Source organism: Catharus ustulatus, chromosome 33 (genome assembly GCF_009819885.2).
Source record: "Catharus ustulatus isolate bCatUst1 chromosome 33, bCatUst1.pri.v2, whole genome shotgun sequence".
NCBI classification, from domain to species: Eukaryota; Metazoa; Chordata; class Aves; order Passeriformes; family Turdidae; genus Catharus; species Catharus ustulatus.
Window position 1 is genome coordinate 2005267 of NC_046253.1, and position 19790 is coordinate 2025056.

A 19790-nucleotide genomic window follows, 5' to 3' on the forward strand; every position below is an offset into this window, starting at 1 on the left:
AGGGACATCGGGGACATCCGTGGTTGGAAATTTGGGGACATCAAGGGACATCAGTGACCCCCAAAGCGAAAATTTGGGGACAAAGGACATTGGTGGCCCCCAAACCTGGAGATTCAGAGATATCAAGGGACAATGGTGACATCCAAAGCCGAAGATTTGGGGACATCAAGGGACACAGGTGACATCCAAGGCTGGACATTCGAGTGACAAGACCCCCGTGCCCAAAAATTTGGGGACATTTGGGGACATCGGTGACCTCTGAACCCGGAAACTTGGGGACAAGGGACATCAGCAACCTCCAAAGTCGAAGATTTGGGGACATCGAGTGACATCGGTGACATCCAGACCCAGAAATTTGGGGACAAGGGACATCAGTGACATCCATGGCTGGACATTTGAGGACATTTGGGGACATTGGTGACATCTGTGTTCGGAAATTTGGGGACATCGAGTGACATCGGTGACATCCAAACCCGGACATTTGGTGTCCCCAGAAGTTTGGGGACATTTGGGGACCCGGTGCTGGACACTTGGGGACACTTGGGGACACTTGGGGACACTTGGGGACACTCGTGGACGCGGTGCTGGACACTCAGGTCCCCCCTGGGACCTCCTTGGGGACACTGGGGACACTTTGGGGTGGCCCTGCTGTCCCCAACCCCTCCCCTCCCCCAGCCGGCCTGGGGGGGGCGCCCTCCCCTCCTAAATTATTGTCCTTCATTAATTATTTATTCGTTAATTAATAAATTTATTTATGGATGAGTCAGAGCCTCGATTGTCCCCAAAAACACGAGGGGACAACCCTGGGGTGGCACCGAGGGACATTTGGGGGTCCCCACCTGAAAATTCACCCCAAAATTTGCCCCAGGAAATCCAAATTTATCCCAGAAGCTTCAAATTTACCAAAATCCCCCAAAATTTACCCCAGAACCCCCAAAATTTGCCCCAGAACTCCCCAAAATTTGCCCCACGAAATCCAAATTTACTCCAAAAATTCCAAATTTTCCAAAAGCCCCCGAATTTACCACAAGAACCCCCCAGAATTTGCCCCAGGAAATCCAAATTTACCCCAGAAACTTCAAATTTACCAAAATCCCCCAAATTTTGCCCCAGAACTCCCCAAAATTTGCCCCAGGACCCCAAAATTTGCACCAGGACCCCAAATTTTAACCCCAGGACACCCCAAATTTTACTCCAGGACCCCAAAATTTAACCCCAGAACCCCCAGATTTGACCCAGGACCACAAATTTTACCCCAGAAGACCCCAAAATTTACCCCAGAACCCCCAAAATTTACCCCAGGACCACAAATTTTACCCCAGGACCCCAAAATTTGCCCCAGACTCCCCCAGATTTTATCCCAGGATCCCCAAATTTTACCCAGGAAATCCAAATTTACCCCCGAACCCCCAAATTTACCCCAGGAATCCCCCAAAATTTGCTCCAGAACCCTCTAAAAACTTACCCCAGAACTCCCTAAAATTTGCCCCAGGAAATTCAAATTTACCCCAGAAACTTCAAATTTACCAAAATCCCCCAAATTTACCCCAGAACCCCCCAAAATTTGCCCCAGGACCCCAAATTTTACTCCAGAAAACCCAAAATTTTACCCCAGAACTCCCCAAAATTTGCCCCAGAAAATCCAAATTTACTCCAGAAACTTCAAATTTACCAAAATCCCCCAAAATTTACCCCAGGACCCCAAAATTTACCCCAGAACCCCCCAAATTTAACCCCAGAACCCCCAAATTTGCCCCAGGACCCCCAAATTTCTGTGTTCCAGAAGTGCTGGGATTGGGGTGGGAAATTTGGGGTGCAAAATTTGGGGTGTGGGGTTTGGGGTGCGGGGTTTGGGGTGCAGAATTTGGGGTGCAGAATTTGGGGTGTGGGCATTTTTTTGGGGTGGATTTTGGGGAGGGGATTTTTGGGGAGAGTTTTGGGGGATTTGGGGTCACAGCCCCACGTCCGGGCGCGTCCCCAGCTCCTGCTCCAGCTCCCGGATCAGGGCATCGAAATCCTTCAGGGTCAACCGGGGGCCTGACCCCAAATCTGATCCCAAATCTGACCCCAAATCCGGCCCTGACCCCAAATCCAACCCTGACCCCAAATCTGACCCCAAATCCACCCCTGACCCCAAATCCTGCCTCAAACCCAAACCTGACCCCAAATCTGACCCCAAATCCAGCCCTGACCCCAAATCTGACCCCCAAACCCAAATCCGGCCCCAAATCTGGCCCTGACCCCAAACCCCAAATCTGACCCCAAATCCAAACCCAAATCTGGCCCCGACCCCAAATCCTGCCCCAAATCTGGCCCTGACCCCAAATCCAACCCCAAATCTGATGCTGACCCCAAACCCAAATTCAACCCCAAATCTGGCCTTGACCCCAAATCCGGCCCCAAATCTGACCCCAAACCCAAATCTGACCCCAAATCCAGCCCCAAATCTGGCCCTGACCCCAAATCTGGCCCTGACCCTAAATCCCGCCTCAAACCCAAATCTGATGCTGACCCCAAACCCAAATTCAACCCCAAATCTGGCCCTGACCTCAAATCTGACCCCAAATCTGACCCCAAACCCAAATCTGACCCTGACTCCAAATCCTGCCTCAAACCCAAATCTGACCCCAAATCTGGCCCCGACCCCAAATCTGGCCCCAAATCTGACCCCGACTCCAAATCGGACCCCAAATCCAATCTCAAATCCGACCCTGACCCCAAATCTGACCCCAAATCCAGCCCCAACCCCAAATCTGGCCCTGACCCCAAAACCAAATCTGACCCCAAATCAGATCTCAAATCTGGCCCTGACCCCAAAACTAAATCAGACCCCAAATTTGACCCCAAATCCGACCTCAACCCCAAATCCGGCCCCAACCCCAAATCCAGCCCTGACTTCGAATCTGGCCCAGACTCTAAATCTGACCCCAAATCCTGCCCCGACCCCAAATCCTTCCCTGACCCCAAACCTAAATCAGACCCAAAATCCAGCCCCAAATTTTCCCCGGACCCCAAATCCTGCCCCGACCTCAAATTCGACCCCAAATCCTGCCCGGACCCCAAATGCGGCCCTGACCCCAAGCCCAAATTCAACCCCAAATCTGGTCCTGACCCCAAATCAGATCTCAAATCCGGCCCTGACCCCAAATCTGACCCTGACACCAAATCTGACTCCAAAACCAATCTCAAATCCAGCCCTGACCCCAAATCCAGCCCCGACCCTAAATCCAGGCCTAAGTTTTCCCCTGACCCCAAATCCTGCCCCAACCTCAAATCCGACCCCAAATCCTGCCTTGACCTCAAATCCTGCCCTGACCCCCAAATCTGGCCCTGGCCCCGACCCCAAACCCAAATCAGACCCCCAAACCCAGCCCCAAATCTTCCTCCAACCCCAAATCCCGCCCCGGCCCCGAATCTGCCACTGACCCCAAATCCGACCCCAAATCCACCCCCAACCCCAAATCCCCTGGCAAGGTTTGGGGTGGATTTTGGGATTGGGTCCAGGACGCGTTTTGGGGCGGGGTCCGGGTCCTAGGGCGGGGTTGGGGCGAATTTTGGGGTGGGATTTGGGATGGGGGCCGAGGTTGAGTCCAGAACAAATTTTGGGGCAGGTTTTGGGGTTGCTCCTGAGCCGGGATTTGGGACGGGCTTTGGGATGGAATTTGGGACGAGCTTTGGGATGGGATTTGGGACGGGATTTGGGATGGGATTTGGGACAAGCTTTGGGATGGAATTTGGGACGAGCTTTGGGATGGAGTTTGGGACGGGTTTTGGGATGGGATTTGGGACGGGCTTTGGGACGAGCTTTGGGGCAGGTTTTGGGACAGGTTTTGGGATGGGATTTCGGGTGAGATTTGGGTCGGGCTTTGGGATGGAATTTGGGACAGGTTTTGGGGCGGTTTTTGAGGCACTGTCCCCACGGTGTCGTCATCGCTGTCCCCGGGCTGTCCCCGGTTTTGGGACAGGATTTGGGGACAGGATTTGGGTTGGGCTTTGGGATGGAATTTTGGACGGTCTTTGGGATGGGCTTTGGGGCGGTTTTTGGGGTGGAATTTGGGGCGGGCTTTGGGGCAGGATTTGGGGCGGATTTTGGGGTGGGATTAGGGACAAGGTTTGGGGACGTTTTTGGGGTGGGATTTGGGATGGGATTTGGGACGGGATTTCAGGTGGGATTTGGGGTGGAATTTGGAACAGACTTTGGGGTGGTTTTTGGGGCACTGTCCCCACGGTGTCGCCGTGTCCATCCCTGGGCAATTCCCGGCTTTGGGGCGGGATTTGGGGCGGTTTTTGGGGCGGGATTTGGGGCAGATTTTGGGGTGGGATTTGGGGCAGGATTTGGGTTGGGCTTTGGGGGTCGCACACGCTCCAATCCCCCGCGTAGCGATTGCTGGGGGGGCTCTCGGGGCCCCTCGGCCGCGACCGGGCCACCACGGGGGGCGAGCCCATGGCCACCACGGGGCCACCCTGGGCCACCACGGGGTCACCCTGGGCTACCACGAGGTCACCCTGGGCCACCTCGGAGTCACCCTGGGCCACCATCGGGGGGTGGCCCCGGGGGCACTCGACCCAAGCCGGGAGCGGGGGAACTGCAGGGACAGGAAGGGACACGGGGTCAGTGCCACCTGTCACCTGTGCAGGTGTCCCCTGCAGCCCCTAGATGTCCCCTCCCCTCCCAGCTGTGTCCCCTCCTCTCCTCAGGTGTGTCCCCTCCCCTCCTCAGGTGTCACATCCCAGGTGTGTCCCCTCCTCAGGTGTGTCCCCTCAGGTGTCCCCTCGCCTCTCGAGGTGTCCCCTCCCCTCCCAGCTGTGTCCCCTCCCAGCTGTGTCCCCTCAGGTGTCCCCTCAGGTGTCCCCTCCCAGCTGTGTCCCCTCAGGTGTCCCCTCCCCTCCCGTCCGTGTCCCCTCACCTGGCCACACCCTCAGCAGGTAAAGCAGCACCTCCAGGTGCCTCTTGAAATCCACTCCTCCCTCCTCATCCTCTCCGGGGGGGCGGCCTTGGTGGCCCTGCTGGTGTCCCAGGTGTCCCCGGGGGTGTCCCTGCTGTCCCCGGGGCAGCAGCACGGGCCCGAAGCACAGCGCCAGGTTCTGCGCGCCCATGCGGTTCCAGCGCTGCAGCGCCGCCACCAGGCTCAGGTGGGACAGCAGCCGGGCCAGCGTGGCCTGGGGACACGGGGACAGCGCCGGCGTCACCCGGCGGTGGGGGGGACACTCACCTGGGGGGGGCACTCACCTGGGGTGGCAGCTGTGCACTCCCATTCCCTATTCCCATTCTTCCCATTCTTCCCATTATTCCCATTCTTCCCATTATTCCCATTCCCCATTACCATTATTCCCATTATTCCCATTCCCATTGTTCCCAATATTCTCATTATTTCCATTATTCCCATTATTGCCATTATTCCCATTCCCTATTCCCATCATTTCCATCATTCCCATTATTCCCATTATCCCTATTCCCATTATTCCCATTATTCCCATTATTCCCATTATTCCATTCCCCATTCCCATTATTCCCATTATTCCCATTATTCCCATTATTCCCATTACTCCCATTATTCCCATTACTGCCATTATTCCCACTATTCCCATTCCCATTATTCCCATTCCCCACTCCCATAAATTCCCATTCCCTATTCCCATTATTCCCATTCCCATTATTCCCATTCCCATTATTCCCATTGTCCCCATTCCCATTATTCCCATTATTCCCACCCCAATCCCATATTCCCACATTCCCAATCCCACCCCCACCCTCTCTGGGGGTCTCAGGCACTCCAATCCCCCATTCCCAATCCCAATCCCATACCCACCCTAATCTCAATCCCATTCCCATATTCCCACCCTCTCCTGGGGTTTCAAGCACTCCAGCCCCCCTTCCCACCCCAATCCCAATCCCAATCCCAATCCCAATAATCCCAATAATCCCAATCCCGTTCCCACCCTCTCTGGAGGTCCCAGGCGTCCAATCCCCCGTTCCCTCCCCAATCCCGATCCCAATAATCCCATTCCCATATTCCCACCCTCTCCAGGGGTCCCAGGCACTCCAATCCCCATTCCCACCCCAATCCCAATAATCCCAATCCCAATCCCATTCCCACCCCATTCCCTCATTCCCACCCCAATCCCATTCCCACCCCAATCCCTCATTCCCACCCCAATCCCAATAATCCCAATCCCGTTCCCACACTCTCCAAGGGTCCCAGCCACTCCAGCCCACATTCCCACCCCAGTCCCAATAATCCCAATCCCACCCCAATCCCAATCCAACTCCCAATCCCAATAATCCAAATCCCATTCCCACCCCAATCCCGTTCCCACCCTCTCCGGGGGTCCCAGGCACTCCAGACTCCCAATCCCATATTCCCACCCCAATTCCAATCCCAATCCCATTCCCACCCCAATCCCAATCCCATTCCCATCCCAATAATCCCAATCCCATTCCCACCCCAATCCCAATAATCCCAATCCCAATAATCCCAATCCCATTCCCACCCCAATCCCATTCCCACCCTCTCCAGGGTCCCAGGCACTCCAGCCCCCATTCCCAATCCCGATAATCCCAATCCCATTCCCACCCTCTCCAGGGGTCCCAGGCACTCCAGCCCCCATTCCCAATCCCAATCCCAATCCCATTCCCACCCTCTCCGGGGGTCCCAGGCACTCCAGCCCCCATTCCCAATCCCGATAATCCCAATCCCATTCCCACCCTCTCCAGGGGTCCCAGGCACTCCAGCCCCCATTCCCAATCCCAATCCCAATCCCATTCCCACCCTCTCCGGGGGTCCCAGGCACTCCAGCCCCCATTCCCAATCCCGATAATCCCAATCCCATTCCCACCCTCTCCAGGGGTCCCAGGCACTCCAGCCCCCATTCCCAATCCCAATCCCATTCCCAATCCCAATAATCCCAATCCCATTCCCACCCTCTCCGGGGGTCCCAGGCACTCCAGCCCCCATTCCCAATCCCGATAATCCCAATCCCATTCCCACCCTCTCCGGGGGTGCCAGGCACTCCAGCAGGGCCGTGGGGTCCCCGGGGGGGTCCCGGGGGGGTCTCTGGGCCATGGCCTCGAGCACCGAGCGCTGCAGCCGGGGCGGCACCAGCGGGGACGGCAGCTCCCGCAGGAAATCCTTCACCACCCCTGGAAATGTGGGATCGGGGGACTCTTCAGGGGATGGGGTCCCACTGTGGGGCTGGGATCACGTTTTTGGGAACAGGATCCCATTTTTGGGTACTGGGATCCCATCGTGGGGGTCAAGATCCCATTTTTGGACCAGGATCCCATTTTGGGTACTGGAGTCCCATTGTGGGGGTCAAGATCCCACTTTTGGGACCAGGATCCCATTGTAGGGCTGGGATCCCATTTTGGGACCAGGATCCCATTTGTGGGTACTGGGACCCCCATTTGTGGAGCTGGGATCCCATTGTGCGGCCGACATCCCGTTTTTGGGGTCAAGATCCCGTTTTTGGGACCAGGATCCCATTTTGGGACCAGGATCTCATTGTGGGGTTGAGATCCCATTTTGGGTCATGGAATCCCATTTGTGGGCACAGGGATCCCCATTTCTGGGGCTGGGATCCCATTTTGGGGTCAGGGACTGGGGACAAGGGCAGCTCCTGCAGGAAATCCTTCAGGACCCCTGGGAATGAGGTCCCACTGTGGGGTCCTGATCCCATTGTGGGGGCTGGGATCCTGTTTTTGGGACCAGGATCCCATTTTGGATACTGGGATCCCATTGTGGGGGCTGGGATCCTGTTTTTGGGACCAGGATCCCATTTTGGGTACTGGGATCCCGTTTTGGGAACAGGATCCCATTGTGGGGTTGAGATACCATTTTGGGTACTGGGTCTCAATTTGGGGCTGAGATCCCATTTTGGAATCTTACTGTGGGACCAGGATCCCATTTTTGGGGCTGGGATCCCATTTTTGGGGCTGGGATCCCGTTCTGGGGCTGAGATCCCATGCTGGGATCCCATTGTGGGACCAGGATCCCATTTTGGGACCGGGATCCAAATTTGGGGCTGAGATCCCAATTTGTGGTTGAGATCCCATTCTGGGATCCCATTTTGGGACCAGGATTCCATTTTGGGATCCCATTATGGGACCAAGATTCCATTTTGGGATCCCATTTTGGGGCTGAGATCCCATTTTGGGATCCCATTTTTGGGTACTGGGATCCCATAGTGGGACCAGGATCCCATTTTGGAGCCAGGATCCTGTTTTGGGTACTGGGATCCCAATTTGGGGTCCAGATGCAATTGTGAGACCAGGATCCCATTTTGGGGCTGAGATCCCATTTTGGGATCCCATTTTGGGGCTGAGATCCCATTTTGGGATCCCATTTTTGGGTACTGGGATCCCATTTTGGGGACCAGGATTCCATTTTTGGTATTGAAATCTCCCTTTTCACCTCCCAAAAAATCCCCCAAATTCACCCCAAATTCCCTCCCTGGGTGTCCCCAAGATGTCCCCAAGGTGTTCCCAAGGTGTCCCCAGTGTCCACTCACCAGTGACCACGTTGATGTCCGGCCAGAGGCGCTCGGACAGGGTCACGGCCGCGCTGTCCCTCTCGAAGGCCTCCCTGAGCTCCTTCTTGGCCGCGGCCGAGCCGCAGAGCCGGTACAGCCCCACCACCTGCGGGTGACCACTGGTCACTCTGCGGCCACTGGTCATCCACACCACCTGCGGGTGACCACTGGTCATCCTCACCACCTGGGAGTGACCACTGGTCATCCTGACCACCTGCGGGTGACCACTGGTCACTCTGCGACCACTGGTCATCCTGACCACCTGCAGGTGACCACTGGTCACTCTGCGGCCACTGGTCATCCACACCAACTGGGAGTGACCACTGGTCACAACCACACCACCTGCGGGTGACCACTGGTCACTCTGCGGCCACTGGTCACTCTCCACTCACTGGTCACTGCCAGCCACTGGTCACTCTCTGGTCATTGGTCACTCTCCAGTCACTGGTCATCACCCAGTCACATGGTCATCCCCTGGTTACCGGTCACTCTGTGGCCACTGGTCATCCTGACCACCTGGGGGTGACCACTGGTCACTCTGCGGCCACTGGTCACTCTGTGGCCACTGGTCAGCCCCACCACCACCTGGTCACTCCCTGGTCACTGGTGGTCACTGGTGGTCACTCCCAGTCACTCCTGGTTACTCCTGGTCAATGGTGGTCACTCCTGGTCACTTGTGGTCACTCTCCCAGCCCCTGATCACCTCTGGTCACTGATGGTCACTCCTTCGCCACTGGTGGTCACTCCTGGTCACCCCTGGTCACTCCCCCAGCCCCTGGTCACTCATGGTCACTCCCAATCACTCCTGGTCACTCCCTGGTCACTGGTGGTCACTGGTGGTCACTCCCAGTCACTCCTGGTTACTCCTGGTCACTGGTGGTCACTGGTGGTCACTCACCGTGAGGCCGCGGCGCTCGATCTCCCCCAGGCACCGCTCCAGGATCCGCGGGACCCCCCCGGGTCTCCCCTCCCGCGCCACCAGCGCCCCCAAATCCGCCCCGAACACCCGCGGGGGGCGCGCGGCCGGACACGGGGCCGGGGCCGGACACTGGGCTGGGGCTGGACACTGGACTGGACATGGCTGGAGTTGGGCTGGACATTGGGCTGGACACGGCTGGAGTTGGGCTGGACATTGGGCTGGACATGGTGCTGGACACGGCTGGAGTTGGGCTGGACACGATGCTGGACACTGGGCTGGACACTGGGCTGGACACTCTGCTGGACATGGCACTGGACATGGCACTGGACACGGGGCCGGACACGGCCGGAGCTGGACGAGGCTCAACCGCAGGTACAGGACACCGCGGGGCTGCAGCTGCAGGGCCAGGGACTGAGTGCGGCCACCTGAGGGACAGACGGACACAGGGACATCACTGGGGTCAGAGGGACAGAGGGACAGCCATGGGGACACAGGGACACAGGGACAGAGGGGCAGACGGACAGAGGGACAGAGGAACAGCTATGGGGAAGGAGGGACAGCCATGGGGACAGAGGGACACCACTGGGGAGAGGGGGACAGACGGACAGAGGGACAAAAAAATCCCCAAAAATCCCCCCAAAATACCCAAATAAATCCCCAAAAATCCCCCAAAAAATCCCCCAAAAATGCCCCCAAAAATCAGAAAAAAAATCCCCAAAAATCAAAAAAAATCCCAAAAATATCCCAAAAATCTCCCAGAAAAACAAAAAAGCCTCAAAAAAAAAATCCCCAATAAATTTTTAAAAATCAAAAAAAAATCCCTAAAAAATCCCAAAAAAATCCCCCCAAAATCCCAAAGAAATCCACAAAAAATCCCAAAAAATTCTCCAAAAAATCCCAATAAATCCTCCAAAAATTTTTTAAAAATCAAAAAAATATCTCAAAGAAATCCCAAAAAATCCCCCAAAAATCCTTAAAAAATCCCAATAAATCCCAAAAAATTTTTTAAAAATCCCAAAAAAATACCAAAAAAAAAATCCCCAAAAAATCCAAATATATCCCGAAAAATTTTTTTTAAATCCCAAAAAAATCCCAAAAATCCCCCCAAAAAATCCAAAAAAATTCCCAGAAAAACCCCAAAAAATCCCAATAAAGTCCCCCAAAAATCCCCCAAAAATCCCAAAAAACCCCAAAAAATCCCAAAAAAATCCCCAAAAAATCCCAATAAATCCCCCAAAAAATTTTAAAAATGTAAAAAAAATTTTAAAAATCCCCAAACCACCGCCCAACCCCCAACCCCCGAATTACCTTCAAACACCTGTGCCAGCCCCACGGCTCCGTGCCCCAGCAGGCGGCTCCGGCCGTCCGAGCCGTTCCAGGCCAGCACGGCGGCCCCGAGGCGCCGCGCCGCGTCCAGCTCCAGGTTGAAGCTGTGCTCGAGGCGCCGGAATTCGGCCGCTCCGGCCATGGCCGAGGTCCGAGCTCGGCTCTCTCCGTCCACTTGGAGGACGCAGGAGATGCTCTGGGGCCAGGCCGGGCTCAGGGCGCGCAGCTGGACGCTCAGCAGGCCGGACAGCGCCGAGGAGGGCGGGACGGACGGGGTCCAGTACGGGCGGAACGAGGCCAGATCCAGATCGGGGCTTCCAGGACCTCCAGAACCTCCAGAACCTCCTGGACCTCCAGGACCTTTTGGGCTTCCTGGACCTTTGGGACTTCCTGGACTTCTGGGACCTCCAGGATCTTTGGGACTTCCAGGACCTCCAGAACCTTTTGGACTTTCAGGACCTTTGGGACTTCCAGGACCTTGAGCACTTCCAGGACCTTTGGGACTTCCAGGACCTCGTGGGCTTCCAGAACTTCGAGGACTTTCTGGACCTTTAAGACTTCCAGGACCTTCAGAACCTCCAGGACTTTCTGCACCTTTGGGACTTCCAGGACTTTCTGGAGTTCCAGGACCTTGAGGACTTCCAGGACCTCTGGAACCTCCAGAATCTCCTGGACCTTTGGGACTTCCAGAACGCCTGGGACTTCCAGGAAATCCAGAACCTCCAGAACCTTTGGGACTTCCAGGAAATCCAGAACCTCCAGAACCTCCTGGACCTTTGGGACTTCCAGGAAATCCAGAACCTCCAGAACCTTCAGGACTTTGAGGACTTCCAGGACCTCGAGAACCTCCAGGACTTTCTGGACTTCCAGGACCTCCAGAACCTCGAGGATCTCTAGAACCCCCAAAAGGTCCAAGACCTTTAGAACCTCTAGAACCCCCAAAACATCCAGGAATTTCTGGACTTCCAGGACCTCTAGAACCTCCAAAACCTCCATGACTTTCTGGACTTCCAGGACCTCCAGAACCTTCAGGATCTCTAGAACCTCCAGAACCTCTAGAACCCCCAAAACATCCCAGACTTTCTGGACTTCCAGAACCTCCAGGATCTCTAGAACGCCCAGAACCTCCAGGACCTTTAGAACCTTTAGAACCTCCAGAACGTCCAGAACTTTCTGGACTTCCAGAACCTCCAGGACCTTTAAAACCTCTAGAACCTCCAGGACCTCCAGAACCTCCAGAACTTTCTTGACTTCCAGAATTTTCTGGGCTTCCAGGACTTTCTGGACTTCCAGAACTTTCTGGACTCGCAGGACCCGCCGTGGGTGTGGCCGGGCTCTCCGGGGAGCGGCCGCAGCCTCGATGTCCGGTCAGACCGGACAGTGCTGTGGTCAGTGCCCAGGCCACGCTGCTGTCCAGGTGGTACCGGCCCAGAACGTTCCGGGGTTCCCGCTGCGCCTCGGGGGGTGCCGGGTTCGGGCTCCGGGGGCTCCTCAGGCTCAGCTTCCGCCGCAGCTTCAGCGAGAGGCGCCGCACCCGGCCTGGGGGGCGCGGTTTGGGGAGGGTGGGGAGGGGGTCTGGGGGTGGGGAGGGGGCTGCAGGGGTTCCTGTGGGGGGAAGGGCACGGTCAGTGGGGACTGGGAGCGCTGGGAGAGTACTGGGGGTACTGGGAGAGGAACTGGGGGCACTGGGAGGGGAACTGGGGATGGGGTTTGGGGACACTGGGAATGGTGGGGAGGGGGCTCAGGGGGAACTGGGAGTGGGACTGGGAGCACTGGGAATGATGGGGAGGGGGCTTAGGGGGAACTGGGACTGGTGGGAGTGGGAATGGGAGGACTGGGAGAGGAACTGGGAACACTGGGAGAGGAACTGGGGGCACTGGGAATGATGGGGATGGGTTTTGGGGACACTGGGAATGGTGGGGAGGGGGCTCGGGGGGAACTGGGGAGACTGGGGGTGGGACTGGGAGCACTGGGAATGATGGGGAGGGGGCTCAAAGGTACTGGGAGTGATGGGGACAGGGACACTGGGGACATTGGGGATAAGGTCTGTGGGGTGCAGGGGACATTGGGGACACTGGGTTCAGAGTTTCAGCAGGACAATGTCCCCCCTCCAAGACAATGTCCCCAAACCCACGAAAATATCCCCACCCTCAGGACAATGTCCCCAACCCCCCAGGCCATGTCCCCATCCCCCAGGCCATGTCCCCAATCCTATGACAATGTCCCCAGGACTCCAGCACAATGTTCCCCACTCCCAGGACAATGTCCCCACACCCATGACAATGTCCACAACCCCGGGCCATGTCCCCAACCCATGACAATGTCCCCAACCCCCAGCACAATGTCCCCAATCCCATGACAATGTCCCCAGGACCCCTGGACAATGTGACCCCCTCCACATGACAATGTCCCCAACCCCGGGCCATGTCCCCAACCCCGGGCCATGTCCCCAACCCCCAGCATAATGTCCCCAACCCCACGACAATGTCCCAAATCCCCAGGACCCCAGGCCATGTCCCCGACCCCATGACAATGTCCCCAACCCCAGGCCATGTCCCCAACCCCCAGGCCATGTCCCCGTCCCCTGGACAATGTCCCCACCCCCAGGACAATGTTTCCCCTCCAAGACAATGTCCCCAAACCCATGAAAATATCCCCACCCTCAGGACAATGTCCCCATCCCCCAGGCCATGTCCCCACCCCCATGACAATGTCCCCAACCCTCAGGCCATGTCCCTAACCCCACGACAATGTCCCCCCACCCAGGACAATGTCCCCAACCTCACGACAACGTCCCTCCACCCATGACAATGTCCCCAGCCACCAACCCATGTCCCCCGCCCCGGTCCATGTCCCCTCACCGCTGTCCTCCTCCCGGTGTCGCTCCGCTGTCCCCACCCCTCTCGCCGTCCCCTCCTCGGGGATGGGGTTGTACCAGATGTCGCCGCCGCTGTCGCTGTGCCCGGTGTCCCCTGCTGTCCCCGGTGTCCCCAATGTCCCCAGTGTCCCCGGTGTCCCCCTCCCGGCCAGCAGCCAGCGGCGGCTGCTGCGCTCCAGGCTCTGCAGGTACGCGCCGGCCCCGGGGGCTCTGCCGGGACCCCCCAAAATCGGGGACCCCCCCTTGGGCTGCGGCTCCTGCCGGCAGCGATTTTGGGGCTCCTCGAAGCGATTTTGGGGCTCCTTGCCATGATTTTTGGGGTCCTCGTGGCGATTTTGGGGTTCCTCGTGGCGATTTTGGGGATCCCCGCGATGATTTTGGGGTTCCTCGTCGGGATTTTTGGGGTCCTCCCATCGATTTTGGGACTCTCCAAGGCGATTTTGGAGCTCCTTGCGATGATTTTTGAGGTCCTCCCATCGATTTTGGGGTTCCTTCCTGTGATTTTTGGGGTCCTCGTGGCGATTTTGGGGTTCTCCGAGGCGATTTTGGGACTCCTTGTACTGATTTTTGGGGTTCTCCCATCGATTTTCGGGTTCTTCGTGGCGATTTTTGGGATCCCCGAAGCGATTTTGGGATTCCTCGTGGCGATTTTTGGGGTCCTCGTGGCGATTTTGGGGCTCCCCGAGGCGATTTCGGGGTTCCCCACGATGATTTTGGGATTCCTCACGATAATTTTGGAGTTCCTCGAGGCGATTTTGGGGTTCCTCGAGGCGATTTTGGGGTTCCCCACGATGGTTTTGAGGTTCTTTGCGGTGATTTTGGGGTTCCCCGCGATGATTTTGGGGTTCCTCGCGATGATTTTGGGGTTCCCTGCAGCCACTCTGGCGGGACCTCCCTGAAACCCCAAAAGAGACCCCAAAAGTCACCGGGTGTGGGATTGGGGTCCCTTCCCAATTTTGGGGGTTCCCAGTTTGGGAGGGACCCAAGATCAAGGAGGGGTTCCTGATTTGGGGTGAGGGTCCCGTCCTGGTTTTGGGGGTCCCTGATTTTGGGGTGGGGTCCCTGACTTTGGGGGAGGGTCCCTGATTTTGGGGTGGGGGTTCCTGATTTCAGGGTCCCTGATTTGAGGGGTCCCATCCTGATTTTGGGAGATCCCTGATTTTGGGGTGGGGTCCTTGATTTGGGGTGAGGGTCCCTGATTTGGGGGGTTCCCATTCTGGTTTTGAGGGTCCCTGATTTGAGGGTCCCTGATTTTCGGGGGGTGTCTGATTTGGGGTGGGGGTCCCATCCTGATTTTGGGGGGTGGGGGTCTCTGATTTGGGGATTCCCTGATTTTGGGGTAGGGTCCCATTCCCGGGGGTCCCATTCCCAAAATTTCCCCTTTTTTGGGGGGCAGATCCCATCCTGGGAATTTCCAATTTTGGGGTAAATTGGGGGGGGTGGAAATTTTGCATCCCGAAGTTTTCCTTTTTTTAGGATCCCTTTTTAGGGTGGGGGTCCCATCCCGAGGGTCCCTTTTAGGGTGGGGGTCCCACCCTGGGGTGTTTCCTCTTTTTTGGGGGGTCCCATCCTGGGAATTTCCCTTTTTGGGGTAAATTCGGTTGGAAATTTGGGGTCCCATTCCTGAAGTTTATATTTTTTTGGGATCCCTTTTTAGGATGGGGCTCCCATCCCCACTGAATCCCTTTTAGGGTGGGAGTCCCATCCCGGGGAGTCCCTTTTGGGGTGGGGGTCCCACCCTGGGGTGTTTCCCCTTTTTTGGGGTTCTCATCCTGGGAATTTCCCTTTTTGGGGTAAATTGGGGGCAAAATTTGGGGTCCCATTCCTGAAATTTCCCTTTTTGGGGTAAATTTGGTGTGAAATTTGTGGTCCCATTCCTGAACTTTCCTTTTTTTTGGGATCCATTTTTAGGGTGGGGGTCCCATTCCCACTGAATCCCTTTTGGGGTGGGGGTCCCATCCCGGGGATCCCATTCCCGAAATTTCCCTTTTTTTGGGGGGTCCCTTCCCGGGAATTTCCCTTTTTGGGGAAATTTGGGGTCCCATTCCCGAACTTCTCCTTTTTTTAGGATCCCTTTTTAGGGTGGGGGGTCCCATCCCGGGGGTCCCCTTCCCGAAATTTCCCTTTTTGGGGTAAATCGAGGCGGAAGGGAAATTTGGGATCCCAATCTTTCCCTTTTTTTGGGATCCCTTTTTAGGGTGGGGCTCCCATCCCCACTGCATCCCTTTTAGGGTGGGGTTCCCCCCTTTACCCTCCCCATCTCCCCTTCCCCAAACCCCCTCCCCAAATTCCCGCTTTTATTTTTATTTTTTAATAAATTTTTGGGATTTCTTTACCTCCCTCCGCGGCCTCCGCCCCGCGCCGCTCCCTCCGCCTCAGGCGGGTCCAGCTCCGGCTCAGCAGCGGCTCCGCCATCCCGGGACCCCCCGCGACCCCCCGCGACCCCCGAGGGGACCCCCGGGACCCCCCCGGGACCCCCCAAGCCCCGGGAGCGGCGGCGGAGCCGGCCCGGGATGGCCGCGAGCGGAGAATTCCCGAATTGCTGAAGGAATTGCCGGGACGGCGCTGCCGGGAGATGTAGTCCGGAACGGGCGGGGAAAGAAGGGGGGGAACAGCTGGAATCGGGGGAACAGCTGGAATGGGGGGGAAACAGCTGGAATGAGGGTGTGGAGCTCTGGATCGGGGGTGTGAACCTTTGGAATGGGGGAATTCACATCTGGATCGGGGTTTGGACTTTTGGATCGGGTCCAGCTGGAGACGGGGATCGCTGGGAGCGGCGGGAACAGCTGGATCGGGTGTTAAACATCTGGATCGGGGGGTTAAACAGCTGGATCGGGGGTGTGGACCCCTAGAATGGGGGTGTGAACCTCTGGAATGGGGGAATTCACATCTGGATTGGGGGGAGGAATCCCTGGAGCGGATCCAGCTGGAGTCCGGAACGGGTGGGCGAAAAGAGGGAGAGAACAGCTGGAATGAGGGGGGGGAAACAGCTGGACGAGGGGGGTTAAACAGCTGGATCGGGGCTGTGGAGCCCTGGAATGGGGGGAGGAACCTCTGGAATGGGGGGATTCACATCTGGATCGGGGTTTGGACTTTTGGATCGGGTCCAGGTGGAGGTGGGGATTGCTGGGAGTGGCGGGAACAGCTGGATCGGGGGTTAAACATCTGGATCGGGGGCGTCCACATCTGGATTGTTGGTGTGGAGCCGTGGAATGGGGGTGTGAACCTCTGGAATGGGGGAATTCACATCTGGAATTGGTAGTGGGGAAATTCCTGGAGCGGATCCAGCTGGAGTCTGGAATGGGCGGGGAAAGAAGGGGGGGAACAGCTGGAATGGGGAGGGAACAGCTGGATCGGGGGGTTAAACAGCTGGATCGGGGTTATGAATCCCTGGAATGGGGGTAGGAACTTCTGGAATGGCAGAATTCACATCTGGATCGGGGTTTGGACTTTTGGATCGGGTCCAGGTGGAGATGGGGATTGCTGGGAGTGGTGGGAACAGCTGGATCGGGGGTTCCACATCTGGATCAGGGTTATGAACCCCTGGAATGAGGGGAGGAACCTCTGGAATGGGAAAAGTCACATCTGGATCGGGGTTCTGGACCCCTGGATCGGGGGTGTGGAGCCCTGGAATGGGGGAATTCACATCTGGAATTGGGAGTGGGGAAATTCCTGGAGCGGATCCAGCTGGAGTTCAGCGGGGAAAGAAGGGGGGGAACAGCTGGAATGGGGGGGAAACAACTGGATCTGGGGCTTCCACAACTGGATCGGGGTTATGAATCCCTGGAATGGGGGTAGGAACTTCTGGAATGGCAGAATTCACATCTGGATCGGGGTTTGGACTTTTGGATCGGGTCCAGGTGGAGATGGGGATTGCTGGGAGCGGCGGGAACAGCTGGATCGGGGGTTAAACATCTGGATCGGGGGGTTAAACAGCTGGATCGGGGCTGTGGAGCCCTGGAATGGGGGGAGGAACCTCTGGAATGGGGGGATTCACATCTGGATCGGGGTTTGGACTTCTGGATCGGGTCCAGCTGGAGACGGGGATCGCTGGGAGCGGCGGGAACAGCTGGATCGGGGGTTAAACATCTGGATCGGGGGTGTGAACCTCTGGAATGGGGGAATTCACATCTGGGTTGGGGGGAGGAATTCCTGGAGTGGATCCAGCTGGAGTTCAGAATGAGCAGGAGGGGGGAAAACATCTGGATTGGAGGAGTAAACAGCTGGATTGGGGGTATGGACCCCCGGAATGGGGGATTTCACATCTGGAATTGGGAAAGTCACATCTGGATCGGGGTGATGGAGCCCTGGAATGGGGGTGTTCACATCTGGATCCAGCAAAAAAAGGGAAATCCCCTAAAACTGGGGAAAATCCCGGGAGAAAAAACAAAACAAAACAAAACAAAACAAAACAAAACAAAACAAAACAAAACAAAACAAAACAAAACAAAACAAAACAAAATAAAACAAAACAAAACAAAACAAAACAAAACAAAATAAACATCCGTTTAAACAAACGAACAAACAAACACTTAAAAACCGAAAAAAAAAATATTTAATAGCAAGAGAAAATAATTTTAAAAAATCATTAAAAAGCATCAAAAACAAGACAATCCGGTAAAAGCAAAAACAAAAAAACCCAGAACGAACCAAAACCGAAAATAAAAGCAAAAAAAAATTTCAAATAAACATTAAAGAAATCAAAAAGGAAGTGAAAATCCAGCAAACCCAGGGAAAATCCAACCCAAAAAAAAAAAAAGAAAGGAAAAGGAAAAAAAAGAAAAAATTTTAAAAGCGTGGGAAATTCAACTAAAAAAATACATAAACAAACAAATAAATAATAATATAATAATAACAATAAAAATAATAAATAATACATAGACATAAAATTAAATTCGGCTAATAATAGTAAAAATAAAAAATGATTTTAAAAATCAATAATAATATAAATAAATAATAATAGTAATAATAAATAAAGCTAAAACTTGGGAAGCAATAATAATAATATTAATAATAATAATAATAGTAATAATTAAACTTCGGTAAGAAATAGTAATAATAATAATGATAAATAATAATCATTGCAATAATATTTTTAAATAAATAAAAATACAAATAATAAAAATATTAATATAATATTAATATAGTAATAATAATAATAAAAATTAAAACTCGGGAAGAAACAGTAATAATAATAATAATAATAGATAAAAATAATTACAATATCGATTTCAAAAATGAATAAGAATAAAATAACAAAACTATAAATAAATAAACGTAATACTACATAAAAATAAAAATAAAAATAGAATTAAAATTCGTGAAGAAATAATAACAATAATAACAATAACAATAACAATAACAATAACAACAACAACAACAACAACAACAATAATAATAATAATAATAATAATAATAATAATAATAATAATAATAATAATAATAATAATAATAATAATATTTTTTAAAATAAATGAAAATAAAAATAATAATTAATAGATAAATAAATAAATAATAGTATTAATGAATTTAAAAGCCGGGAAAAAAATTAAAATAAAAATAAATATAAAAATTAAAATTAAAATTAAAATAATAATAGTAATAATAGTAATAATAATAATAATAGTAGTAATAATAATAATTTTAAAATATAATAATAAATTATAAATAAATAAATAGTAATACTAAATAAAAATTAAAAAATAAAATTAAAATTCGTGAAGAAATAATAAATTTTTTAAAATATAATAATAAATTATAAATAAATTAAAATAATAAGAATTTAATAACAAAATAAAAATACGCTAATAAAATTATAATTAAATTAATAATAATAATTTTTTAAAATGATAATGATAACGATAATGGTAATGATAATAATGATAATGATAATAATAATAATAATAATAGTAATAATAATAATAATATTTAAAATAAATGAAAATAAAAACAATAATAAATAAATAAATAAATAAATAATAGTATTAATGAATTTAAAAGCCGGGAAAAAAATAAAAATAAAAATTAAAATTAAAATTAAAATTAAAATTAAAATTAAAATTAAAATTAAAATTAAAAATAATACTAATAATAGTAATAATTTTAAAATATAATAATAAATTATAAATAAAAAAATAG

The 19790-nt window shown here is 52.8% G+C and overlaps 2 protein-coding genes across 3 annotated transcripts; one reads left to right on the forward strand and one right to left on the reverse strand.

Moving 5' to 3' along the window:
* Positions 1–1922: 1922 nt before the first annotated feature.
* Positions 1923–16067, reverse strand: SYDE1 (synapse defective Rho GTPase homolog 1). The gene is made up of 10 exons (XM_033083701.1): positions 15989–16067; positions 13636–14547; positions 10757–12379; positions 9428–9873; positions 8509–8635; positions 6990–7141; positions 4908–5160; positions 4157–4586; positions 2963–2969; positions 1923–2122 (listed from the first exon to the last, which is right to left on the reverse strand). Exons 1-10 carry the CDS (start codon positions 16065–16067, stop codon positions 1952–1954), a joined length of 4200 nt encoding a protein of 1399 aa, XP_032939592.1. The 3' UTR covers positions 1923–1951.
* LOC117009564 (circumsporozoite protein-like) lies at positions 2303–3674 on the forward strand. 2 transcript variants are annotated; one of them, XM_033083817.1, is made up of 2 exons: positions 2303–2644; positions 2675–3674. In XM_033083817.1, the coding sequence occupies exons 1-2, from the start codon at positions 2343–2345 to the stop codon at positions 3423–3425; spliced, it is 1053 nt and encodes a 350-aa protein (XP_032939708.1). In that variant the 5' UTR covers positions 2303–2342; the 3' UTR covers positions 3426–3674. The 2 variants fall into 2 exon arrangements, with proteins under 2 accessions (XP_032939708.1, XP_032939709.1); XM_033083818.1 differs by having other exon boundaries at positions 2351–2381; positions 2424–3674.
* Positions 16068–19790: the final 3723 nt, after the last annotated feature.